Source organism: Grus americana, chromosome 7, assembly GCF_028858705.1.
Source record: "Grus americana isolate bGruAme1 chromosome 7, bGruAme1.mat, whole genome shotgun sequence".
Classification (NCBI taxonomy): domain Eukaryota; kingdom Metazoa; phylum Chordata; class Aves; order Gruiformes; family Gruidae; genus Grus; species Grus americana.
In genome coordinates this window covers 5,582,561-5,610,262 of record NC_072858.1, presented here as the reverse complement: position 1 = coordinate 5,610,262, position 27,702 = coordinate 5,582,561, and the positions used below count along the sequence as shown (strand labels likewise).

The following is a 27,702-nucleotide window of genomic DNA, read 5'->3' as shown; positions in this document are numbered from 1 at the left end:
GGTGGGTTTTTTCTGGTATTTTTGTCACTTTTTCCCATGCTGCTCCCTTAGTCTGTTAGATGCGTGTCCCCTCTCCCTGCAGGTGACTAAGAGGGATTTTGGAATGGGTAAAATGCATGCCGTGAGCGTGGTGGCTGTCAGGTAAGACTGGGGATGTGTTTTCCAGAGCAATGAGCATTTAAATCACTGCGATGTGTGTCTGATGGTTTAGGTCCTGAAAGCAGATTATCAGCTTCTCAGTGCATGTACTGCATGGCTTTGAAACGTCAATGGCATGAATTGTTTTTATTCTTTGCTTAATTTTCTTTATTGACGTGAAACAAATAAACATTTCCATTGTTGGCAGCATCAGTAATGAAGGCATCACTAGCTACAGTGCTGAAGATTTATCCAATCCAAATTCAAGCATGGTGTCTTCAGAGGTGACAGGACAGAAGAGTGTCTTGCAAGAACATGGAGGACAAACGAGCTCTGATTTCTTAAAGCAGGCTGCAGAAGCAAGAGAGAGAAGTCTGCCTGCCTCAATGCCTTTAGCAGACTGTGCCAAAGAACACGTCACAGCAGATCTGACAAGCAGCAAGGAGAAGTTACCAACCTCAAATTGCCATGACGCAGTGCCATCACCGTTGGATGACAAAGAAGAGGGAATAGCATATGCCATATCTGTGGACAGAGGCCCAAGATGTGACAATATTGCTGCCACTTCTATGAAAAACAGTGAGAATGATCCCAGAAACACAAGCCTGGAGCCCAGCCCTCCTGCGGCAATTACAGAAATGCAAGAACTCACACAAACGGGTTTGAGTGAATTAGGATGGCTCTGGCAGAGCGAACAGCTGGGTGGCATGAGGGAACCGCATGTCAGCACGGTTCCCCAGGGTAAAGAACCAGATTATTTTACTGCTCAGGAGGCCACGCAGGAGCGAGGAGTTTTGGAAGTAGGTCAGCCGCGGACTGTAATGCGGCAAGGTAGACAGAACGCAGATGGTGGAGAGGGTCTGCTAATGAAAAAGGAAACCTTAATCCTAAATTATCCTGCAACAGGAGGCTCAGACAGTGAAAAATTTGGAGCAATTGTGAGTGCTCAGGGCTTCACTGAGATCAGTGAAGTCTGTAATCTACAGATGGGGGCTGTAGCAACAGCTAAAGGGGGTGAGGCAAATCTAGCTCTATCTGGAAGCAAAGGGGAGCAATCAGAAGCCTCTACTTTAATGTCAGAGTTGCCTTCTAACCCTCCAAATCTCTTCCTGGTACCAAAGCCTGAAGAGCCTTCGAGGGAATATGTGCCTGTAAATGACTCTCAAGATGCAATGAGGAGTGAAGCAGTGAAAGCAGCCTCTGAAAAAACTGAACCCATTTTTCAAAGAGAGCTTCAAAAGGAAGATGAGCTTGTTAGCGCCGAGCATTTCGGTGTGCCTTTATCATTTAAGCAAAAGGAGGAACAAAAATCAGCTGTCAAAAGCCCAAAAGATGAAGCCAGTAGCAATGAAATTATAAAAGCTGATGATGTGTCTAGAGAAAGCACCAGACTTTCTGAAACAGAAAGCATTATCAATCCCACCACGGAAAATTCCCTGCTAGATAAAAGGTTATTACTGGAAGAATATGCATTAAGTACTTCCCTGAGCAGATCCACAGAGCCGAATCAAAAAGAAAGTGAGGCGAGTCTAACAGGAGAAAAAACCAAAATCAGAACAGAGGAGGCACAAGTGACAGAAACCAGTGAATTACCTGAGGGGTCAAGTGGGGCAGGAAGACAACCATTGCACTCTGCTAGTAGCCACCACCGGGACGAGGAAGATGCCCACTTGGGACACAATCCCAAAGAATTCAGTCTTTGCAAAAAGACTTCGACCAGTGACGTACAGGAAGAAGCTGGGGGAAAGCCTCTGAATTTAGACAGTAACTTTAAATTGCCCGAAGGCGATTCATGCTCTGAACAACAAACGAGTAAAGAGAAAAGAGCTGCCACAGATGACCTGGAGAATAAGCTCCTGGCCTCACCGCAGTTTCCACAGGAGGAATGCCCACTGAGTTTTGATTGCTTTAACACTGAAGCAGAAGACAAAACTTCAGGCCAGCCAGGCCGGAACGGGCCTGAAAAGGTTTGTTTAGCCAGTGCACACAGTTCACCGCTCCCCCACTCTGAGAACAATAATATTAAGCAGAGTAAGCAGGATGAGTCCTGGGAAACGGCTTTTGCTAGAGAAACTGTGTTGGAATCTGAGTGCAAAACTGAGAGTCAAGAAAAGCCTGAGAGCTATAGCAAGGCAGAAGAAAGTGCAAAAATGTCCACATCAAAACTCGAACTCCAGGGCTTACATGAGTTGGCAGGAACTATGGATCGCATGGCTGTACAAACTGAGGAGGCCTCACAGGTTTTGGAAACCAAGGAACAGATCGGTCACATCACTGAAGTGCCTCGCAGCAATCCAGAGCAGGGACCCGCAGCTGCAGCTGCACAAAGCAGCGCCGTGGACGGTAAAGAAAATGAGGGTATTCAACAGGAGAAGCACCAAACTGCGGTGAAAAGTTCCGCAGAGGACAAAGATTTGGCACTGAGAAGTGAACGGAAAGCTGATGTGCTGATGCAAACTCAGCTGGAGCAAGTGGCTGCAGAAAGTCACAGCAATACACAGATGGCTTGTTCTGAAAGCTCCCAAGCTGCAGCCGGTACTTCAGGACTGACTCCTCGGCAAGTTCACGGGGGGGAAGGGGGCGGCAGCCACGTCAGTGAAAGCAACTGCCCCTCTGAGAGCGCCACGTGCAGCTCTTCGGGGACCCCGGAGTGCGGTGTCAGAGAATTGCAGGAAAATGCAGATGTTGCAACTGCTCTTCCCCCAGCAGAGCAAACGGAGAGGTCAGCGCCTGTCGCTGGTGACAGTGGCTGGATTTCAAATACGGGACTTGAACAACAGAAGCAGCAAAGCAGCCTGACAACTGTCACAAGAGCAGATGAGTGGGAACACAACGAAAGGGCTCTAAAACCTGAACGGCCATTGGACCTAAATAATCACAGCAACATACCAGAAATACCTCTAAACATTTCAGACAACCTTAATAAAGACTTTCCTGTGCTAGGTGCAGCACCCATCCAATGCGACTCTGACACAGTAAGAGAAAAGGACAAGGATAAAAGCAGTGCTGTGGTGTCAGAGGATATGTGCAGCAGCGAACATGGGCAAAATATTTCTGGTGTGACCGTGCTTAATTTGCAAGATCGCACGGAGCAAAACAAAACTGATCTCAAGGCAGAAGAAAACTGCCTCAGTAAGCAAAACTCAAACAAGCCCAAGCAGGATAATAATTCTTTGATCTCAGCTAGTCAGCATGAAGCAGCGTGTCATAGCGATACGTTTTCTAAAGAATCTGACAAGAATGAACAGCCAGGCAGCGTATGCGGGATAAAGGATAATACTGGTGAAAGCCGTGCTGCTGCTATAAACGCTCTTGCAGGGACACAGAATTCAGCAAGTGCCACTAACATATCACAGGCTTTGCCAAGTGATACAGAAATAGCACATACTTCTGATAATGCTGAGAAAAAAGATCCTCATATATCTTGTCCAGAAACTCAAGGGAAAATGCCGTTAATGGCAAAAAACTCGGAAAAGATTGAAGTTCTGACTGGTGATGGGGAAATCATCCAGAAAGATGGGAACATGGAGATAAGTTGTGAGGACAGTGCTTCTGTCACAGAAACAAGCAACATGAAAAGCGATAAAAGTCCAGGGGCACAAGGATCTCCTGCACCATTACGGGCACACGGGGAAGTAGTTCCCACTGATAAGTCCTATAAATCCAGCTGCATTCAAAAGACACCAGAGGAGCCTGGTTATTGTCAGGCAAATTTTACAGCCCTCTCTACACAGACCTCTGCACTCAGCCATCCCAGCCAGCAACCTGGAAACAGTACGAACAATGGTACTGGGGGGGAATTACTAAATAATGAGCTGGAAGTTGTGGCATGCCAAAACGCTTTAGAAGGTAACTCTAATTTGCAGATTGCTGCAGGTTCTCAGGTGTCTGAGCACTTAGGTCCTTCAGCCAGGGTAAGCACAGGTGAAACAGCAAATTCAGACAACAGCTCTGCGGGGAGTATGCATGTGAGTGAAAAAGATGTTCCAGACCAAAGTTTTCAGGGTGATGGAAACGGAAGTTTAGCCCTGCCAGAGACTTTAAATGTGGGGCAGAGTACTGGAAACTTATCACGGTTCAGTTCTGAGAAGCTGAAGAAAGAGATACCTGCAATTAAGTCCAAAGAAACAAAAAGTGAGGCAAACTTCAAAGAGCAGCAAAGTGACAGTTCAGCAGAGTCTCTGTTCGCTCTCCCTACTCCAGAAGGGAAGCTGCTGAGCCTTTCATCTGTTGGTAAACAAGAAGGCTGTAATGAGGAAATTGCAACCGATATCAGTGTAGATGACAAGTACGGTAAGATCTTAGAGAAACCTGGGAATTCAGAAAAAATGGAAGAGCTTTCAAAAGAGAATAATAACATAACCAGGGCAGAGATCGATATTTCCGAGCAGTCTGCAGAGAACTCTGGAAGGGAGCATGAGGCTCTGACTTGCAGCTCTCTGGATATTGGCTCCAGCTTCCCAGACTTTAGGGAGCATATCAGCCAGATATTTAAAAAGACTGTCCACAGCACACTGAGTGCTGAATTACCCCAACTTTTGTCTGAAAACCATGCAGGCTTCAAGCAGAGCCCGGTGGCCAAGGATACAGCAGAACTGTGCGGTGCTGAGAACTTTTCAGACTCAAACAAGGTGGGTGAAGGAGCTCCCGGGGGCACCTCAGAAGCAGAGGGGCAGGAGTTGTCTTTAGCTACTGAGACTTCCTGCAAAGCTGCCAAAGGCAAAGCTCTGCAACAAGAAAAGACAGTGGCAGAGCTGCCACCAGCAAGTCTCCAGCACACCGAGAAAAATAGGCAGCCCAGTAGCTGTTTAGAGGTGGTCCCTAGATTGGATGGCGCTACACCTGCTGAACGCGCGCTGGAAAATCTGCAAAAGCCGGACAAAACCACTGAGCATCCAGAGAGCGGCGAGATGGAAAGAAAGGAAGGCGTGTGTGCTGGTGGCGTTGATCCTGAATCGCTAATAAGCTTAGAGATAAAGCAGCAAGGACCGGCTTCATTTGATGGGGCAGCAGCTGAGAACTTCCCTGCGTATTCTGACAGTAAGCAACCCACTGTAGCTGTTATCTCCACAGGCGATGTACAGAAGAGTGACTTAGAAGATGCTGCTACCGCAGAGGGAAATAACTTAATTTCAGAGTGTAAAGCAGAACCAGTTTCATCTGAAGAGGATGTAAGTCTTCCTACTGAACAGTGCCAGGATCCTCAGCCAAATGAACAGGAGAAAAGTGAGCATGGTGATCCAGGCGCTGCCAAGAGCATCTCTGACATGGCAGCTTCAACACTTGTCCCGGGAGGATCTTACAGTCATGAAAAATTGCCAGACGATTTTAATGTGTCACCTGGGGAAAATCAGGAGACACACATTTGCAGCAATTTTATGCATGACATTAAGTCTCAGAATGACGTGCAGATGATACAGGATGATCCAGTAAATAGGAAATGCTTGGAAACATTGGAAAATTTGCAGGATGCACAGCAAGAAAAGAAAGTGGCCGTGCATGGGTTAATAGATTACTTAAAAAACGAAGTAAGCCAGGATGATTGCTTGCAAAGTGACTCTAAACTAGAATCTGGCAGTATGACTGAGGGAGATGTGAAGGAAAACAGTGACACAGTGTTAAGCACAGCAAAAACAGGTAAAGAAAAAACGGGAGACATGCCTGAAACAGGTACTGCAAGGATGTTAGTCACTGGTGAAGGTGACTTAGCTTTAAACACGAGCACTGAGGAGCAGGAGACAGACCTGTACAAAAATCACTCTCCAGCCATTTCTGTGATGGAGCAGGGTGAGCCTACTGCACGTACAGATATCACCGTTGGTGAAAATCAGCCGAGCGAGGTGAAATCAGAACATGAAAGCTGCCTTCAGGATGCCAACAGAAAGCTATCACAACTTGCACAAACTGAGCCTACGAACCTTGACCTCAATGAACTTCAAGACATGGCTGTGGCAGGATTACCTACGGAAAGGTATTTACTTTAAATTACTACGTGAAACGGTTGTCAGGACCCTGGGGCTTGACAGGGGTACAATTTTCAAGGCAGATACCCATTGTCTGGGCAGTTTGGGAGGGCACAGCAGTTTCTGTGTTCTTAAATTTCTATTAAATTTCTGTTGGTTCTAAATATGGACTATGTGGAAGAAATTTGAAATAATTTATAAGGGCAGAGGGGTCCTAAAACCTGAGGAGCACAATTTTTACCTGTTCCATCTGCTGGTCCATATTCCTGCCCTTACTTCTTCACATCTTGTAGCCTAAAGTTAGGCAAACAAGCAGCACTTCCTAGCCTTAAGTGAGCAGGCTTTTGCCTAAGTTTTGGTGACCCAGTTAAATGAGACCTGCAGCATTCACTTGGTGGATTGCAGTATTTAAAAACAAACCTACAGTATAACCCAATTACTCACACTGTTAGTTGTCTAGGCCTCCCTCTTATCCTCCGGTATAATATAATTGTATTGACGGGGCCTTTGATCACTGTGTTATTCAGTGTCTCCGATGACATGGAGTTGTTTCAGATGGGAATTCTGCTTAGCTGGGATTTGTGGAGCCTAAGAGTTTCTGTTTCTTTTAATTTCCAAACCTAGCAGTAACTGCTTTAATAAAGTTAAGATTTTTTTTTTGTGAATTTTTACTTTGCTGTCTGAATTCTTCAGTTTGATGTGCAGTTAATTCAGAAGAAATACCATCTTAGAACAGGTGCTTTCCCTTTATCTAGTCATGGCACTGCTTCTTCCGTAACCTCAGCAACTTTCTTGCACGCTGTCCCTGTCCCTGTCCCGTACCGGCGGAAGCAGCTATAGCTGTGACTGCGAAGAGACGACAGCCGCGGTAGGGTACAGTGAAAAGCTGAACTATTTCAGACTACATCAATAAATGCTCTGCATAAATGGAATTTTTCTAAGTATTAGCAAAGAAATTAGATGATGTTAACTGAATAAGGAGGGAAAATGTTTCAGTGCCACATTCCTTAAAAGTTGAAGTGATAAAACCATATTGTAAGTGAAAATACCAGAAGTGTTTCTCTTGTTGTGAAAATGTGGGAGAGTTCTTCCTGTTGTACGTGAGCCTGGGATGGAGACCCAATACAATCTAATTTTATGAGCAAAATGTGCATTAGAAGAATATTAGAAACATTGGAAATCTGAGCAGCTACATGACTTTCTTTTTAAGGATCTGTCTATAAAATGACAAGGAAATTAGACCCTGGCATTTCCTTCTAGCTCCTTCCCTTTCTTTTTGTTTCCCTTTATATGATGGGAAGCTTCACAGTGGGCAGCTTTGAAATTACCGAACAAATTGCTGGCATGGCCTGGCTCAGAAGCCGTCGGGGACTATGGGGCAGGACATGCCTATGTCTCCACATGTGTTTTATACCAGGGTGGTTATCATACTTTAAATAAATACCTGTGGCAAGCAGGGCAGGGTTCTTGAAACAGCTGCTGGCAATTCATGGAGTATTCATTGCTTAATACTTGCATATGCTTTAAGAATTCATTATCACCTGTTTTTCCAGCGTGAGGTTTTGTATGAACAGGCAGCTGCTACTTTTGGACTGCAGCTGTAAGTGGTGTCACACACACACACACACACACACACACACCCCCCCCAAGTGTGCATACGCACGCAGGAGATGCTGCGTGCAGAGCCCAACGCAATCGCAGTGTTGTAGACTTACACGCTGGGGACTCTCAGAGGTAGGGAGGAGTGTCTGCTTTTGATCAGGCTTGTTTCTTAGAGGAATGTGCATTTATAATACGAAAGAGAAGTAGAAAGCGTTGGTTGAGCTGTCTGGTCTGTCTTCAGCGGGTCCAACGCACTGACCAGTCCAGTTTCCCTCTGAGCTTAAAACTGGTTTTGTATAGTTGAATTTCAAGCTGTATTCCATACCCTGTGTACTCCGGTCACAACACTTGTTGCTGCAGAGTGATTTTCAGTATTTTATTGCCCTGTAATCCGTGCTAAGATTTCTTCCTGTAGAGGAAATAGAGGAATTTCTTTCCTTTGTGGCTACAGCACTGGGAGGAGGGTGGTCTTGTGATGAACAGCAGATCCAAGAACTGTCTGCAGTGACTCCTTTAGGAGTGGGACAGTGGTCAACTAATAAGAAGAGCCTTTGTGTCTGAGCGCAACAGTACAGCACCAATAACTTCCCTTCAAATGTTCAGTAAAAAGGACAATTATTTTTGGAAAGCAGGTTGTGGCTGAAGCATTAGCCCCACTTTGTTGTGGAAGTACAGCTGTGCTATTAGCAGACATAGGGAAGGGTTGGATTTTGGCAAACCTGTCTGTCAGCACTGCAAAGGAGTAAAAAATAACTTCTTTGATGGTTTTGACATTCCTATCTCTCTACTGAATCTGTGACTGAAAACCTGCGTTCGTGATGGCCATATCTGAGCATCCAAATGTCATCCTTCCCACTTACTGTGTGCATCCAGCCGCTCCACTTTGGCTGTCTTTTACTTGGAAGGGAAGATCAGGACTTGAGGGTTGGTTTTTCTTCTCCTTTTGTAATGTCTACACCCATACATCTTCACTCTTTTATGGAGGGAGAAAGGAGATCCACGTGTGTACAGGGAGTCCTTGTACCTAATGGCACTGAAATGCTCCTGTTTGCGTCACAGGCTATGGCAGATACTGAGCAGAGCACGGAACAAAATCGGAAATGAGGGCAAAATTTTAGGGATGTTTGGAGGTGGCGTGGAATTTTTTGATAACTTCCTGTAATTCAGCTGTCTGGTACGTGCAAACCGCCGATGGCTCTTGGAAAAAGTGCCAAGGGAGCTTTTTGAAGTGGAGACTTTGAAGTCATTCCCAGATGTGCATCTCTAAGGTACGGAGAACAGATTGCATCATTTGTGATTTGTTGGTTTGGCAAAACGCTCGGCTTGTTAACAGGCCTGTGGGTGTTCCGGGGTTGCAGAGGTGCTCACAGACTGGGCTTGGGGCTAGTGAGGGAAGAGCGCAAGGAGCGTAAGCACTCTGCAGGTGATGACACTCATTTTGCACTAAGACGAGGTTCTCCTCTGCACCCCTCAGCAGAACCGGTTTGCTGCGCAGAGCAGAATGGGCCGTGCTCGCTGCGGTGCCGAGCAACACGCCCAGTGCCTTCACCTGCCTCGAATGCAGGAGGGCGTTGTGCAGGCTTGGTGTTCCGAGAGCTTCTGGTGCCACTGTCTTCTTCTGGAGCGTATGCTGTGGAGGCAATCCCTATTCCAGCCCGTCTATGCAAATCGATAGACCAGATGCAGTGCTCTCATAGCTGTGCTCATGCAGGTGCTCTCTCCTTCTCTGCGGGGCCTGAACCTTCCTTGCTGGCTCTACCTCGACCTGCTCCTCACTGTATGAGTGGCACCTAAAGCTGGCCTTAAAGGGCGAAGAGGCTGTGGCACTGCGCCGCTTTGTGTTTCCTAACAGGTTTTGACACTGCAAGAAACTTCACCGGGAGGGCCCTTGCCCAGCTCTTGCACCATGTTGTAGGCGCTCTCCTATCACTGCCGTTGTTTTTAGAGAATGGAGAGTTCTGTTGCATTGACTCACATCATTTATAAATCTAAACAATATTCTTATATGGGAAGTACATTGCAGCAGCTGGCATCAGCAAAGCTACTTGAAAAACTTTATGTCCTATGCGTAGGTCAGACAAAATCTCTAAAGTTAGTCCAGACATGCTTTTGGACTTGCTTCATGCTTTGTTCTTGCCATCAAAAATTGGCAAGTTGAATAAGTCAGAAAAGAATGTTCACTCCTTAGCAAATACTGACTTGGTCTTTTTTTGTCTGCGTAATAAATACAGTATTAAATATTTTAACAGTCTTGCTGGATGAGGTATGGAATGTAGAACTGCTTTTCAGATCAGTCAAGTGGGTTTGAGCACTAAGGATCTGTGGTGTTAGCATCTGAAAACAAAAGTTTGGAGTTAAAAGGAAACATCAAAACAGTGATTATGCAGCTTGCTTTATTTCCCTATTTTTTTAAGTCCAAAAGTAGCTCAGGTGTGCGGCATCTCCGGATCACAAAACAAAGGGAAAAATACCTGAAGGTGATTTACACGTAAGTGAAATGCACAAAATGAATCAGGCTATTTGTCTCTCTCTCCTGCCCTTCTCCCTTTGCATCTGAACTATTTCTCTTTATTTCCCCCCATCTTGCTGCCATTGTTATCCTTGGTAGGTGCAACTGTTAGTACAGTTGTGCTTTTGGAGACGCGAGCAGCTCAGCCTGCGGTCCTTAACTGAATTAACTGGATGGGGAGTTCTGTGGGGATTTTGTCTGTGTGAAGAATGCGATATTTAATTTGGCGATTTTTCTGTTCATGGAAGAATAAAATTAAGATAACTTCACTCTTACCCAGCGGACATCTCACATTGCTTTCTAAGAAGTGAAAGGGAAATTTGCCATCTACTCTAATGGATGCCATTGAGCGAACTGACCGCTGTTTTACGCAGCGTCTAAGTCACTGTAAAGTATTTATGAAATGCTGATTTGATAGTACGCCCTGTTGTACTCAAAGCACATACCACTGGAAAACTAGGTATGTGATACCATGCTGGTTATTTATTTATTTTATTTGTATATGCCTCTGCTACAGAAAAGTACAGAAGTAAATCATCTCTGGTCCTGCCAAATTGCTGGTACTTCTTGCTGTATTGAAAACATTCTGTAGCACTCTTGAGAACCTTAGCCACATATTTTTAAGGGAGGTATTGACATGGATGGATGATACATGAGCTGCTTTTTTCACACATCCCTTTATGTTTCCCAAGAAATTACATTTATTCAATCAAATATAGGCATTTGCTAAAGAAATCCAGCAAGGACACTGATACTTTGTCCAATGTCTGGGCAGGCAGTTTAGCATCAATTTAAGTTAAAAATTACATTCAGATTCCTTTTTTTTTTTCTGATTAGCTTCCCCCAAATGTATTTTTCAACCTTTTCTTCCAAGTAAGCTGCCTATTTTCTCAAAATCATTTTTGCGTATCCTGCAGAACCCCATATTTTCTCTATTCCAACTCTGTGTCTTCTGGCTTCTTGCAAAATTGGATACCATGGAGCTGGTTCCACTGCCCCTGTTTCTAATAGAATATGCAAAGTAGGATTAGCCCCAGCTTTGAACCCCGCCGAGGGCAGCTCTGAGAACAGCAATTACAGACACAGGCATATTCTCCATGACTTGGATGTGGCTTCCTTCCAGTTTTTCCGTCTTGGCATGCTTGCATTGCACTAGTGCTTCTCAACAAAGACTCCTCTGGAGACGTGTCTGAAGAGCCAGAACTCCGTAGTACTTGCCTCTTCCTTTGCTTTCTGTTTTTCCTCCTGTTATCTTTTAGGTAGATATCCTTGGAGCCTGTCTTATCAATATTGGTCCAGGTATATGGAGGCTCAGATGAGCATTGCTAATAGCAGGTGGGGCTTAAATATTGCTGTTCCTTGACTTTTGGGTACTCTGCAAAAGTAAAAAATTGTTATATGGATCTGTGTGCGCTCTGTTCGTCTACACCCACCTTGAGCAGTGTCTGACAGGTTAATTCTTATACAGTGTCTCTTTGGCCTATAGGATCTCTGCATCTCAAATTGCAATAAGTGTAGAAATGTTAATTGCTCCAATCAAAGGCTTAATTGTTCTGGATTCTAAGGTCCCTGTGAAATGCTGAGTGGCACCATTCTGTGCTGTTGTCAAGAACCAGCCCTAGTACGTTATGTTAATCTTGTTCTCCCAGCTGAAACGTGCTGCTTGGGATCTCCTCCCCGGCTAAGCATTTCCTGATAAACTCTTCTTTGTTCACCCGGGCTTATTCCTTCCTCTTGCCTGCTCTCCCTGTGCTGTCCCTGCCCCATTCGTCCACAGTCCTCAGGAAGATACCCAGCTGTCCGAAAGTGCCCTAAGACTCTGCAAGGTTGTTTCCAATTTAATTTCACTAATTTACTTTCTTTACCTCTTGGTACATTCCTTTCAAGACAGCTGTGTGAGAAAAGGCTACAGCTGCAGCCTGCCCCTTGAAGCCAGTAAATGTTGGGCCAAAATCTCTGTTCCAGTGGAGTGATATCAGCAAAGAATTTGGCCCTGAGCCTCTAATAGATCAGCCAGGGAGAATGCCGTGCAGTCCTGTCATCCTTTTTCGCCCAGCCCATCCTACAAGCACTATATTACCAGCTATCCTGCTTTGTTTAAATAAGGGGGTGTCTAGTTGTTTCAACTGATAAAAAGTCAAATTAGGAAAATAGGCTGTATGTAGACAGGTAGGATTTAGATGATTCATTGGCCTGAACTACCTGGTGTTTTCCAACCTCAAACCTGTAAAGCCCGGCTTCTCTTTGGAAATGATGCTCTGAAAAACACGGAGCACTTGCTTCATGAAACCGAAACTCATCAAATGGCTTTTTTATTCTTTTTCAGCCCATTTTTCCTAGCTCCTTTGGCTAATGAAATGCAAACAGTATAATCAATAAAGCCTTTTTTTTTTTTTTCCGAGGCACTCAAGAGCTTATGTAAAATCTTTGGAATTTGTTAGCATGATAACATTGTTATGCTCTCCTAGCTGATAGAAATATCAAAGCCAGCTAAGAATAACTCTGCACCAGACAGAGAAGATTGGATTTGTTTCTTGGAATGAAAGCAAAAAGTATGTATGCATTGCTCAGTTTCAAACAACTAGGGAAAAAAAAAAATTAGCTGTCATGAAAATAAATGGACACTTAAAACTCCTGTCAGCCTTTCTAAACAATGTCATTAAATGAGTCAAAATAAGTTAGTTTGTGCTGAATATTTCAAAGTCTCCAAGATTTTCCACATCTCTTTTTTTTTTTTTTTTAATGCTGAGATGGTACATGAAACTTCTGTTGCATGCACCATTCCTCAGATCTCATTCTTCTGGTAGAAACTCCAAATGAACTTGGTTTGCTGGAGAAGTTATCACTGGAATCTGTGAGGCTTTGAGTCTAGCCTAGGGTTTTCTAAAAATCGATCTTTTACTTATTTGGAAAATTTTTAAAATGGCAGTTTCCCATCACTTTGATCCTCCAAAATGTAATGGGCTAACATTAAACTTTTTTTTTTTCTTTTTTTTATTTGCCCAAAGCAGAAGGTTAAGGTAAAAATCTGTGAATTTAAAGAGTCGGCCATCCCAAAGCCTCACCAATGAAAATTGCTGGGAATTGCACAACCTAATTTTCAACCACCACAAATGATGGTTGTGGGCAATTTGTATGTGGAAAGCAGTGGAAATACAAAGTTCAGGTGTTTGTTACAGAAGCGGCTTGGATATCTCAGCCAGGCTGCTCTGCAGCTAATTGGGTCTGTGGTTTTGCAGTCTATGACTATGAACTTCTGATTAGAAATGCAAAAGAGAAACTCCTCTTTAATTTTAGACAAGCTGCAGTATATTTATATGATTTTCTTTGTTGCAAATGGCCTGAAAAATGGGCACTTTTTTTTTTCGCAAAGAACAATTTCAAATCACACACACAGATTTTCTTAAAGATTAGTCGCATGATGCAGCCTTATCGTTCAGAACAAACATAGGCATTGCTGTTCTTCCAGCTTTTTTGCAAGTTTATAACAAATACTTAGTATTTGTATTTGCTTATAGACCAGTGATAACCTCAGTTTAAAGAGCTGGAGAAAAAAGAGCCTTGCTTTCATGCTTACCAGGAAAAACTTGACAATCTGATCTGAGTTAACCCTGTATTTTCAAAAAACAGAATGCAAATTTAAAAGAAAAACTGTGTGGGTTTTCTCTTTTATTTTTTTTAAACATTTATTTAATGTAACATTCTTTCCAAGCCAATTTCATGGGGTTTTCATAGGTTTTTTGAGGGCTGACTCATTTTTCCAACCCCCGAGTGCTTTGCTTTGGCAAAAGTGACATGGTTTATGGGAAAAACCCTCAGATGGAATGCACAGGAGCTGGGCAGAGTGGGTCACCACTAGCAGTACGGTGTCCATCGGAAGCTTTCACCAGGTGTCCACCCACAGTCCTAAAGCACCCTGACCATGAAGCACAGCCTGAATGACTGGATCTCTGATGACATTCCTCAAGTCATAGTCCAGACTTCTGAAAACGTAACCTAAAACGATGTGCTGGAGTCCAGCACTTCTGGAGGTACTGAACTTGAGTACATCTAATTTTTCTGTAATTCAATTTCCCATCTTCCTGAGTGTAGGATAAAAATGTTGTGTGCCTGAGGAGAATATTCATGTGTTGGTCCCGCAGTTAGAGCAGCGTGGAACATGGAAGCTGGGGTGAAGTGTGTGTGTACCTATATATCTATATATCTTTATATCTGCCTTCCAGCACCATGTGCCTGTGTAATGTCAGGTAACTATGGTGTCACCACAGGAACTTTGTTGTACCTGTGCCATGAACTGCTTAGCACTGCCAAACTAAAAAGACAATTATTTCTTTGAGGGTCTCCTCCTCCGCTAAGATTGCAACCTGGCTGACTTCTGTCATATAGCTTGGTTAAGTGTTTTAGTGGACGCGTACATATATAGAAAAGGAAAAAGCAGGAATCTAGCAAAGAAAGGTACCTGAAACAGAAATTACCAGGCTGAAGGACCTCTGGTCCTTTCAGGTCCAAGCAAATGGCCCCTTAGGTGGTTACTGCCCTTGGACAACATTCAGCAGTTTTGGCAGCATCTCCCCTCTGATGGGCGTGAATGTGTTTCTTCTCCCTTCGACTGCTGAGATGAAATCCTTCACCCAAATGCAAAAATACTGATGGTTCTTTAAAAACATTTGGGATCTACATTAATAAAACCCAACAGTCCCCCCCAAAAATAAATCCATCCCAATGCTTTCTGGCCTTTCTTTGAGGCTAACTGTTCCCTGGGAGCTAGGGAAGGGCCCGGACGCCAGCGGGGCCATCCTGCAGGATGTCTCCTGCCTCTGAGTCCCTCTCATCACCACGCTCGCTCCTCATACCCACCTCCGGCCCTCCGGAGAAATCTTTTGCAACGCTTTCTTTGGCGGCTCTTTGATCTGCGGGCTCCCGGGCTCAGCCAGACGGCGTGTCACTGCAGGCTGCAGCCCGAAACTCAGCCCCTGTCCTGTAATTGTCTCCCCAGCCTTGCTGGGAGGTTGCTTATCTCTTGTTTTCCTGTTGCTTTTCAACTTGTTTCCTCTCTCCTCCCCCAAGACTTCTATTAATGCAGATCATGTAATTCTCACAGGAAAATCAGATAATCAAGCACACCTTAGCACAGCGTTCCTGGAGTTACTGCGTATCAGTTTGCCTGTGTGTGAGTAGCAGAGGGCACTGGGAGGGAAGTGGAAATGTTTTTGTGACAAAGGTGGTTGAGATTGCTTAGCAGGAGGTTTTGGTACAGCGAGAGGCTAACAAATAAACAAGGAGAGGCATGTTATTTGAGCAAAATGACCATTTTATTCCAAAAAAGCTAAATTTGGTTTTGTTAGCAGGAACGCAGCTAGTTTGTGTCCGTGGCTTTGCGCCAGAAGTGCTGCTTGCAAAGAAAATCAAAATTTATTTTAATGAATCTTATTCTCCCTGGGGTCTCCCTCCTCCTCAGGGCTGTTAATACCTGCAGAAGCTATTTGTGAAATGGTTTCCAGATGACAAAAGAGTTTAATTCCCCCCCCCCCCAAAAAAAAAAAAAAGAGTGGCGGAATGCCTGTACCTGTATCAGAAATCACAGAAACTTTTTCCATGTCTGGTTTCCTGCTGCTTGGGAGCTGCTCTCCTCAGAAACTTTTAACTCTCTGCTTTATCTTAATCCTTGCTGTCAGAGTGGATGCTACTGGCTCCCGGTCCTGCAGCTAAGTGAACTCTCCACGGCACATCATACCGTAGCTGGTGTTTACCCCTCGATGAGCCGTACCTTGCGGCCCAGGCGATGTTGGTAGTCTACATGTTTTTCAGCATTTTCACCTATCACAGTATTTGATTTGGTCGCCAGGGGTCATTTGGTATATTCTTCTATCTCCTGTGCAGGTATCTGAATTGTTAAAAGCAGCAATGAGCACATCTAGGGGAAATTCCTGTCATCTGCTTTGAGACTAGATGTGAAAGTTTTCCTGTAACACAAAATTTACCTGGTCAAAAATCTGTTCCTTCCTTTTGCTCACAGAAAATCAAACAAGGGCTAGAAGGAGAAACAGTTCAAAAAAAAAAAAATTAAAAATTGATTCATACCTTGTTCCGCCTGAGACTCAGTTCTGAACTGATGCTCTGAGAGGTCCAAGTGGTATCATTACTGTACCCTGACATTAAAAGGAGATGCACAGTCCTGCTAAGAGCTGGACCGAGTTCTGAAGAAGAGGAAATGTTAGTGGTGTCACCCAAGCAGGCGTAGCTGGCACCACAGTTCGATGTCCGGAGTTTGGGCAGAGTGCACGTGGAGTCAGCTGGGAAACTAACTCGGCTGAATGAAGTCTCTGTAACCCCAGCGTTTTATCTGAAATCTCTCGATCGGGCATTTGGTAAGCAGTGAATCTACCAACTGTCTTGCTGTGGGATAGATACTGTAGACATTTACTCTATAGTTATTGTATGGCATGTTATAAACATGATAATGATCTCCCTGGGTAGAGACGCAATTAATTCCTTGGGTGCTGGCAGCTTGTATATGCAATTTGGTGTGTCTCGGTGCAAAGACTTAATTACCTGTGAAGCCATTCTTTTGTGTTGTAATAAACCCAGAGGAAACCTAAGAGATTAATAAGGTCATGCAACTAATTAAAACTGCTCCATTTTCTTATAGGTAAAGGAACCTATAAGAAAACCTGTGTGACTTTAGGAGCTGGAACTTAACTCAAGAATTTGAGTAGGAATAAAAAGGTTTGGTTTAGATTTACAGCTATAAACAAATAAAGTTTCAGTGGACGTTGTTAAAAACTTTTCCTGCATCCTGAAACTTTTACAAAGCTGCCAAACCCCGTCAAGCAAGCAAGGCTCTGCTTAAGTGCTTTTTAAAACGTCGGGAGGTATTTGTGTATGCTTTAAGCGTTACACACATCGTAATTCAATCTCTCCACATCCCCCCACGGATGGAAACTCCGAGCGGCCATCAGCTTCTCAAAAAACCCTGGAAGAAATTCCACCGCGGGGTTGGGGGGGGGGGGGAAAGAGGAGGAAAAAGAACAAAACCCACGTGGGACACACATCCCTCCGCAGCTTTAGAGCAACGTGTGGGGTTTTTTGTGGCTGTGTGTGTTTCTCTCCCATTGCTGCAAGAGCTCCGGCAGCGGGATGCGCCCCGCGTCCTCCCACGACGGGGTCGGATGCCTCCGGGGCGGCAGCAGCCGCCCCGGAGGCATCCGACCCCGTCGTGGGAGGACGCGGGGCGCGGCAGGCTTGGTCTCTTCGGCCTTTTCCTCAGGGAGCCTCATGGGAGGAGCCTCTGAGAAACAGCAGCTTTAGGCTTCTACTCATCGGCCTTTTGTAAAGCTCCAACTCTCGCTTAAGCTTGCGGCGGTGGGAGCTGGGGTTTGGAGTGCGGTAAAAACCGTTGTTTTTCGACCCGGGATGGTGGAAGTGGAAGGAATTGGTGTTAAATTGAAAGCTTGTTGCGGGTTGTTGTGTTGGAAGCGAGGATGACTGGGAAGAGTGAAGCTGGTGATTATTTCCTGGCCTTGGTAAGTAGACACTTGTGAGGGGGAAAGTTAGCCAAGGAAATAACAAAAGCAATGTGCAGCTAGTCTCTGTATCGGGAATTTAAAGTGAGCTGTTGTTTGCCACTGCTTTTCTCTCTCTCAAAAGATTATTGCACTTTTTTTTCTCTCCCCCCCCCCCCTTTTTTTTTTCCTTTAAACAACTTTTGGCAAAGTAACACTCCTGCCGAGTAAAATGCCCTCCTGCTCACACAGCGCTGCCTCCAGCTCCGGGAGAGGATTCCCTCTCCTCACCTCCAGGAAGGAGACTCCATCCGTGGCTTTGTGGCTCCTGCCATGGCTTGTGGTTGGGTTTCTGCTCGGCCGGAGCGTCAGCGGGTGAGGAGGCTTTGGGGTGGGGGGAGTTGATGGCACTGAGAAACTTCTGGTTCAGGTTTACTGGAGACTTTTAAATTCTGCAGCAATGACATCAGGACGTGACTGAGAGCCCTTCAGAGGCTCTAAAAGCTGCACGGTGGTGACGTTACAGGCTTTTTATAATGGTTGACAGTTATTACAGCAAATATGCTTATTCATCCTGTGCAGGCATGATTTATACTTGTAACACTTTTATGTGGCTTTCTGTTGTCCCTCTTTTAGCTTGCGAAGGAAGTAATACAGTAACGCGTGTTTCAGTCCCCTTAAGTCTTTTAATCAAAAATAATTGTATTTGTCTACTACAATAACTCACCATAACTTTTAAGTTTTAATGTGACCACAGTAATGTAGAATACTCAGGAAAAAAACCATTGTTTTTTTTCTATTTTATGGTTATGATTAATCACATTGATGATCGGTCTGGGTACACGTGTTGCAAAAATTAGGGAACTTCTAAGCAAGAAGGGTTGGGTGAGAGAGGAAGTCCACGCCCTCAGGTAATGTGTGACTAACCACCATCCCCTGCCAAGATAATTTCTCTGTCTTATCAGGATTTCCACAAGCACTGCCAGAAAAGTATCGCTTCTGAGAAATACTCTCCGTCGTCACGTGTGCGGATTGCCTGACAGCGATAGCACGCTCATCCCGCTCGGCCGGGTAATTTGGAGTTACCTGCAGGGATTGCCAGCTGCTCTGCAGCTGGGTTTCTGGGGTTGCTTTTCATAGGTGAGGTATCATCTTCAGGAAGCCTTTTAAAAGATGCTTTCCTTTCTCCAGAATGCAGTTTCTGCGTTTGTTTTCCTTTCTTACTTTATTAGTAGGGAAACGTGCAGTAAGAGAAGGGACTCCCTTGCTGCTGCCTTGTGTCCGGAGCCGGGCAGTCGTGCATTCCCACGTGGACTGCAGGCAGCCCGCCTGAGCCTTTGGGAGACGCAGCTGGTTCCTGTTGCTCAGGCAGGACGATGGCGATGGCAGTTCCCTTCCGTGGGACGGGTGTGATTCAGGTGCTGCCCAAGCCGCGCTGGGCTGGGCTGGCTCTCCCTGGGCGCTCTGAGTACGGTCACCCAGCACCCAGACCTGTTCTGCTGGTGGCTCCAGTCCGGCTCAGAGGAAGAGCGTGTAAATCTCAGACACCGGAATAATCCCTGGGAGCCAGTTCTGGTATCTTGGTGGCAATGTCTGTTTTCTCTAAGTGTAGAAATGCTGCTGCGCATAGAACTGTGCATCAAACTCAGGTGTCCCCTGAATGAGAGTGATTTTACTTGTTTAATTAACACATACCAGTTCATCTCTTGGATACCTTCATTGCTGTGTTTGTACAGCGCCCAGCTCAGCAGGACTCAGTGTAAACACAAAGTGCTGATGCGAGGCACTTAAAGGCATAGTTTCTCCTTCAGAGTACAGAAGGAATTTGAGACATTTTTCCAGAATCACATATTTAAATGCATAAGTAAGTCTTAGTTGGGTTTACAAAAGTAATTTCCCTAAGCTTGAACTTTTGACTGTGAGTGCGTGTTTAGCTGTTAAAAGTAAAACCTTGGTTATATCTATGCAGAGTGACCAGCAAAAGTAACCGGTGACCCCCACTCGTTGCTGTATCTGAGCTCTCAAATCTATTGCTGGCATATGGACTTGCCCTGTGGGGACATCATTTGGTTGTATGGGTGTCCCCGTAGTTCATTGGGAAATAAAGCCAGACTTCCCATTTCAATCTTAGAATATAATATTTTTCCTAAAATTCTATTAATATTTAAATCGATCTTAAATTACCTCACAAGAAGTAGCATGGGAGAAAAAAAAAAAGAGGGTTTTGTTAGTTTTTAATCCCATGCTGGTAGCTTATGCAGCGCTCCTGAACAAAGATTAGTTTTAGTTTCTGATACCAGTAACGTTGATTTCTAATCTAAGAAATAGCTTTTTACCTCCTGCTCTGCCAAATTATATTGACTGGAGTCCCAATAACCATGAAAATCCTTTTAAAGAACAGAAATACCAAAGGCGTGTAGCAGTTTAGTGTTGGATTTTCTAGATGTGAAGTGTATTTCAATGAATGTGGTTAATGTACGAGATAAACTACAAAGTAAAGTAAGAGAAGGTAAAAAATATTACGAAGGAATTACTTAATAAAATGGAAGAAATTTTAGGGGGTACAATGTGTTTGGATGAATGAATTTGAGCTGAAATAGTTGCCAGTAGATCTCTTTCCCTTGCAAAGAATTGCAGTGTATAAGAACTTCTTGGAAATGGTAAATCCTCTCAATATTTTTCTGCAATGAATTAGTATTTTTTTCTTATGCATGTGTAAACTGAGGCTCAAAACATTGAGTTTTTACAAAGCCAAGTGTGAGATCTAGAGGATTTTGTCTGTCAGCCTTGCTCTACCCGGTGAACAACATCTTGTTTCTTGAGGAAAACGGAATAGCGGGTGATGGGAGCGCCGAGAGCTCAGCCCTGCCTTGCGGTTCTTGGTGCCATTTTCCAGAGATTTCTGGAGTAAGAGCAGGATCTATAAATCTTGCCCTTATCTCATTAAAAGCAACCAAATGTTTGGGACTAGGAGATAGCAGGGATTGAAATGCTTATTGGTTTCCCTTGGAGTAAACTTGGAGCTGTTGTTGACTGTTCAAAGGGAGCCACATCCAGCTCTCCTGATTGGAAAAACATGGACAGGGAGAAAATGCCAAGACCCGTAGCTGCCTTCTGTCTCCAGCACCAGTGTCAAAATGTTTTAAAACTTCTGTATGAAATGGGGGTTTGAAGGTTTGCATCTCCCTGATGTGAGCAGGAGAGGAACAAAGGGACCCACCAGAGCCCCCAGCCCTCTCTGTGTCGGCGGGGTTGATGCCGAGGAGCTGACCCTGCTCGCCTCTGCGCCCACCTCTGTAAAGCTGTGCTGCTTTACATACCTTAAATACATTTCCTGCCTTGGTTCAAAAGCTTTTTACATGGACAGAGGTCAGACCTATGTTTAAACAGAAGAAATTACATAGGTTTATGCAGTTATTTCTCATTCATTCATTGGTATTTAATGAGAAGTATGGGTCAAGCTTTGTCTGAAATGTGCTATTTGCGTACCTGCCTTCTAACAGTGACTTGGAAAATCTCTTTGCAAGGATAAATAGAGGCCTTAAAAGCGAAATTATGAAACCCAAGAGCCTAAGGACACTTGATGGGCAGCGTCTTTCACTTGTGACGCACTAATAACAAACTCTGAACCCCTTGGTCTTTGGGCTGAATTTAGCGTGCTCGCTGCAGCTGTTAGTAAGCAACTGCTTGTTAAACTGTGAGGTATTTTCCTTGGAAAAGTATTTCAGTCATGCTTGTCATAAGTAGAATTTGGAAGTCCCTCTTCCAGACTTGACCCAGAACTCGGACAATGGAATGGAAAAAGCCCATGGCTTTTTTTACAGAGCTCGATTCTTGAAATAAATTGGCCTAAAAGGCGGGTTGCTGGAGAGGACTGACAGCAGGGACCTGGTGGCAGGCGCCTGCGAGGCGAAGGTGGTTGTGATGCCCAGGAGTGTCAGTTGTGGAACGGGTTTGAGCAGTTTATGGATAGCTTCGTTGTTTGTGCCGCACAGAGCAGGGTGGCTTGGCAATGAGCAGCTTCGCCATCACCTCCCCAAGCCCGAGATTCAAGTTGCTTTTTCCACAGGCTATATGAAAATCGTTGTCCGTGGACTGTATGAAAGTCGCTGTCTGGGAGTTCGTCGTGCAGCAGATGTGAGCGGTGGCAGGCAAACACTTCGCTTCTCACCAGATTGGGGCACACCAGTACAACAGCTTCAATTGCAGTTTTGGCTTGTGCTGAACTTCCTATATGTTCGCAGTAAAGACCTGTAGTGCTCTGTCAGTAGCTGCCCATCTGCGGTTCACTCCTTATGTATATAAGAAAGAAGTTGCAATGTCCTGTTGTCAAGGTCTACTTTTTAAATGCTCATTTTAAGGCAAAGCAGAGGGGACACCCCAGTTTGTGCTGTAAGTATATGCAGTTCTTAGTGATGAGTGAAAACCGGTCCTTTTATACTAATAAGCTAGAGGACTTCAGAACTTGTAAACATCTTAGCTCAGAGCTTCCTGCAACAGGCTGAGCTCTCAGGTGTGGTTAAACCAGAAAACATGTGGACAGTTAATTGCTTAGTAAGGTAATTAGATAAAAGTAATATTGAAAGTTTAAAAAGTAATCAAATATTTTAGGCCATCATCTGAGAAGTGCTCTTGGTGCAGTGGCTTAGCTCTACTCTGGTTAGTGTTGGAGTAGCTGAGGGGTGAATGCCACTTGGCTTGTCAGGGACAAACGAACTGGACCGAGTCCAGAATGATGCTGTGAAATCACTGGAAATGAAAAGCAGAAACACTGGCTTACAAAGGATCACAGGTGTAGTTAATTAAAAATAAAATTAAAAAAATCGGAAAACAAGCTTGACAAATCATTTCTCCCCTGTGAACGTGTTACTTTACAGAATCCTTTTGATAAAAGATGTGAAACGTGAGTATATTCAGATGGTAGCCTTCAGTCATTACTAGAATAACACCGACATTGTTATAGTGCAGTTCAACCCTTGTTATGTTCTTTGAACCAAAATTAAACTACAGCAGAGAATCATACTGAACCGCTGGATTTGCGGTTAGGTAAGGAAGTCATCGTCTAGTGTTAAAGCCGAGTTCTGCGATTCAGGGATTTTTATTTTTAAGCTGAAATTCCAAATGCTGAGTGAGAGTTTTAAGTTTATACACTTCTGCTCAAATCCATCTGTGTATGGTACCGTCCGTCTGTGTGCAGGGTTGTATTCACTCGGTAGTACTGGAAACAATGCGGATGGAAGGGTGCTCAGGAAAGCGGCACCTCAAAACTGAGCCACTTGGGTGAACCTGTAATGTGAAATTGGAACCTAGATTAAAGGTCACATTTTATGTTTTACAAAAACCTGAGGATTTTGGCGAGTGTTAGGGAAAAATGATACTTCCAGGGCCCTGGTCTCTGGGTGGCCACATGGGAAAGTCAGGTTGAAGTAGTCAACAAAACATTGTTTTCAGGGGGTTCCTATGATTTGGTGTCTGTTAAGAGCAAACAACGCTCTCTTCTTCGGCAAGGCTCCTTTCCTTGTCAATCCAAGGGCATGTTTCCAGATTGTTTTCTTTAACCACGTCGTGCTGGTACTGAGCTGCACCCTGCTTTCCCCGGGTATGGGACCAGGCTGGGTGTCTCCCTGCGACGCCGGGACACCTTTGTCTGACTCCGTGCTCCCACCGATGGGCCCCCGTGCAGCTCTGTGGCAGGTGAAAGCCCGACTCGAGCTCCCTGTGTGTTATGTGGTTTCTGAGCAAGGAAGTCTTGCCATTTCTCTTGTTCAAGCAGTAGCTCGTTTCCTCCTTTGCTTTTTAAAATCAGAATCAAAATGGGGTTAATTTGCTGTTAGATTGTACTATCTCATTGCTCCTGCAGTTGTAACACAGGCAAAAATCCAGGGACTTCAGTCTGGTGAGAACAGTAGAGCTGTGCACGAAAGCAACTTCTATTAAAAACACCAACTTTTGCTGCATTCCCTAACACACAAGTTAGCATATGTGTGTGAAAGTGCGGGGGTTCAGACAGGCAAGTGCCAGCAGTTCTGCAATAACTCAGACCTCTAAGGCTGCCTTTTTCCATGTCTTTTCTCTCCGCAGCCCTTCTGGGCCAGGTGATGATATACAGTTGGCTTCTCTCCTTGATCCTTCTGAGCAACCCTTAGCTGTTTCTACGCCGTATGGAAATGTTGACCCCGTGGATGCTGCTGAGCTGACGGCAGCAAGGTATTGTACAGAGCCATTGCAGGTGGAGCGGTGGGAAGCACCGCGCGCTGGTTACTGGTGCGGGCGGGTGGAGGACCATGGAGGTCAGCGCTAGCTAAGGAAATGCTGTCACTCTTCTTGGATGGATATATGTCTGGTGTGGCCGGTTGCTGATGGGTCTGTCTGTAATCAGTCGAACATCTGTCAGTGGAAATTCTTACCAGGATTTGAATCTCCTTCTATCAAAACCTTCAAGGAAGATGCCGTTTACCTTTCCCTGAGATTGAATCACTTTGGCACATAGGAGGGTCGTGCCATGTGAAGGTGCAACGTATGCCTTATATTTTTTTTAGGTGCTTATACTTTTTTTTCAGATTACTACAAGGTAACTGATCCTTTGGGCATTTTCTTCAATTTTGAGAAGTTCATTAACAGTATAATGCTGATTTTAAAGCGTTCAAGTGTCTCATCTCTGTTGGACACTCGGCTTTTTGTCTGCTTTTACTTGCACTGAGAAGGGAAACTCTTGCTTTATTTGTGCTGGTGGGTTGTCAAGGTGTTAAGAGTTTGTCTTAACCGCCAGCAGTAAAGGAAGCCTTGTAGGGTGTGTTTACGCTTCAATCATTGTGAATTCAGTGGAATGTAAACATACACAATATATTTAAGCTAGCATTAAATTTCTTAGCTGGAGTAGCAATAATATGCTATCAAAGGCAGAAAGGAGTTTGTATGGTTTGCTCAATCCACCTTAAAAGCTGGGTGACTTTGCTGTTTAGCCCGTACTGGTCTTCCATCAGTCCCCAAGCTGGTTAGTCGCTAATGCTGGCCGAGTGAATCTGTGAGAACGTAGGAAAAACTTTCTGTCAGGGTGAGATGATCTAGAGAAGCTTACAGTGGGAAGCTGCTGATGTGGATTTCTTCCAGTTCTTGTAAGTTTTTACTCAAAGAGTTGTGTTTCTTTGTTTTTAACAAATGTAATTGGGTTACTGATGGGGTTTTGTGGATTCTGTTTTTTCTTGCTAATGGAGTGGTGGCCATAGTAGCAAGGCAGTGAGAAGAGTGAGCAGTAACTGAGGTGGAGCTATGAGCTACTTTCTGAATGTGGAGGAACAAAAAAAGACTTACACCAAAAGTGCCAGGAAGATTTATATATGCTGTCTGGATTACAGTCTGAAATAGAAGACTCTGTTGCCCTTGCGGGGATAGTTTGCTGTTTGTAGGGAAAAAGGCACACAAGCTGTCTATGGTTAAATGTCACCTTAGGAAACATTTAGGAAGAGCAGTCTTAGAGTGTTTTAATTTGCTGCTTCTTGTAAACTTCGTGGATTCACACTGTTCACATTCTTATCTGGATCTGGAATTTTGAGTTAATTATAATATATCTTTTCTTTTGATCTACTTCATAACTTTTGTCTTTAAAATGTTTTTACCGTTCTTGTCCAAAAGTTGGTCTCAGGGTTCCTTGCTTCCTCCCAGTTGCGTAGGCTGCGAGCGCTGGTGCTGTAGTTACCCCAGGCAGGGTGGCTGACCCCAGTAGGGATGAGGGCACGCAGACCGTGCAGCAGCCACAGGATCTGGCTCTTGTTTCCATAGCCTGACCTTGATGAAGGTGCAAGGATTTTTTGCAAGGGTTCAGTGCTAAAAAGTTACAAACCGGGGTATTCAGCGTGGAAGTAGGTAGCTTTTCAGCTCCTGGAACGGAGGAAGTTGAGAGCAAAATACATTGTGGTCAGCTGGAGGGAATCTGGCTGCAGGTAGTTCACCACCTATGTTTGTTGAGTTTAATTTTTTTGTTTATTTTTTAAAAAAGCCACACAAGTGAACTCTTGTCAGTATTGTTTGTTTTTCTTACTGCTTTATTTTGCATCCTTGTTCAGTTTCAGACATAAAAGCCTACCTGTTCTCCTTGCACCTGCCTTTCCTGTGCAGGATGTTGTTGCTTGCCAGCTTCTCTGTGAGCCTTGCAGAGGTATTCCCTGTGTCCCGGCAGTAGAAACGCAGTAGCTCCCACATGTGCCCACCCGCAGATGTAGCTGATCGGCAGAAGAGGGGTTAATATCAGCAGCTTTAGCTCCTGTCTGAAACAGGCATGGCACAACTCTCTTCCAGCAGTTACAAACACTGCTGACTTCTCTGTGGTTTTGTCAGACCTAAACTGATAATAACATAATAGTGAATGAAAGTAGTACTCTTAAAATGCATGGGATTGTACTCACAGTGAGGATCAGTAATAGCAGGACTGGGCTTTTGTTATCTGCGGCAAGAGTTTCAGTGATGTTTGTTGTTTCATGTCATTGCCTTATCCCTCATCTTGGCCTCACCTGTGCTGTGGAGCAGATTCTTGCCTATGTAAGAAAGATGATCATATTAAAGCCACTGCTTTTTTGGCATTTTGCGTAGAAATACTGCACCACTACTGTTCAATGTGACTGCAGAAAATTATCTGGTGGACACACATGTCATGTCTCTGTGTCAATGCTTTCTGGTTATACCTGTGTGCTATAGTTTTGAAATGTTACCAGGGCTATTAGATGGCATGATGCTATTCCAGTCTGTCTGGAGTAAAGTACAATTATAAAGGCTTTTTCCCCCAATATATTTAGTTATTTAGTAATAAGTTCCTTTTGTTTCCATGTATTTGCCCATCAGGGGTATCATATAATGCAGATGGTGTGCACTTTGACAGGGAAAAACAGCGGCGCATATAAGGCAGGGGTCAGTTTGTGCTAAACGTCTTCCAGATGGCAGTGCATAATAAGAGATCAGGTTGTCCCTCCATCTGTCCAGTCAAGAAACTGTATCTTTGTTTTGCTTCTTGAGGATGACTCTCTGCCTCTCTCCTCCCCTGCTGATAACAACATATCGATCAGGGACAATATGGTATCATCTGCTCAGTAAGTAGATTTTATTTACTGTATCTACAGAGGAGTGCCCTGAAAAGAATTGGGTAAAAAGTTCACTGCCTGTTCTGCCAGGCATTTTGGTTGAGCAATGAAACTGAAAGGCCAAGTTCACTCTGATTTGCCAGTACATGTTGCACTTGGAGAAATTTTGGCTAGACACATCCTTCTCTTTTTGCTGCAGGTGCAGAGCTGTGCAACAGGATTTCTATTTTATATGAGAAATGTTTGGATTGGAAAGGCAGAGAAGGCAGATAAGTGCCCCGGCTGTATGAGACTGCAGCTTAGCTTGGCTCCATGGTTAGAGGTGTTAAACATTTCTGAGCAGTGACTACCTGTTCCTTTGCAACTTGCTGCCCGTCTTGTGGGCAAAAACCCTGCAGGTGCCTGGGAAAAAATGGCAGCTGGGAAAGCACTTGCTGCATGACTTGTCTTTAGGGTCAGGCCATAGGTAAGAAGCAGAGCAACCCAGTCTGGTCCCTTCTACGTGCTAAGGAAAGCTTCTGCTCTTGCATTTAATCTTTAGCTGAGGTTGCAGAGCTGTAGCATGGTGTTTAGTCCAGACCAGTCAGAGCCTGCGCAGCTCTGCTGTGAATACGAGGGAACGAAAGCTGTTCTAAACCTGAGTTAGCGTTGGAAAACGTCGTGTTCCCCTGCATCAGCCTCTCTGCCGGCTCCTGTTATGCAGAGGGTGCATTAAGCTGTCGTAGGGAATTTGGGATAGGTGATATCAGATGCACTAAAAGCTGTGTTGCTTTCTCTGCAGATGGACCTTTCCTGGTCACGTAGTTCACAGCCTGGGGAACTGTGGTGCTCGGGGTGTGCTCCTCAGTGTTAGCAGGACACAGGCAGGAATACCCAGGGGCATCTGTATGCACAGAACATCAGAAAGCGACTTTTGA

The 27,702-nt window shown here is 44.5% G+C and overlaps 1 protein-coding gene across 10 annotated transcripts in view; it reads left to right on the top strand.

Moving 5' to 3' along the window:
• The window catches only part of TACC2 (transforming acidic coiled-coil containing protein 2), a 143,306-nt gene that overhangs the window by 37,079 nt on the left and 78,525 nt on the right, over window positions 1-27,702 (top strand). For 3 of the 10 annotated variants that reach the window (XM_054831859.1, XM_054831855.1, XM_054831851.1), the window contains exons 1-2: window positions 364-6,109; window positions 23,796-23,921. In XM_054831859.1, the coding sequence (XP_054687834.1) occupies window positions 408-6,109; window positions 23,796-23,921 (5,828 nt within the window). In that variant the 5' untranslated portion in view covers window positions 364-407. Of the gene's footprint in view, window positions 1-346; window positions 6,110-23,795; window positions 23,922-27,702 lie in introns of those variants that run through there. The other 7 variants (XM_054831853.1, XM_054831856.1, XM_054831861.1 and 4 more) reach the window with 5 other exon arrangements.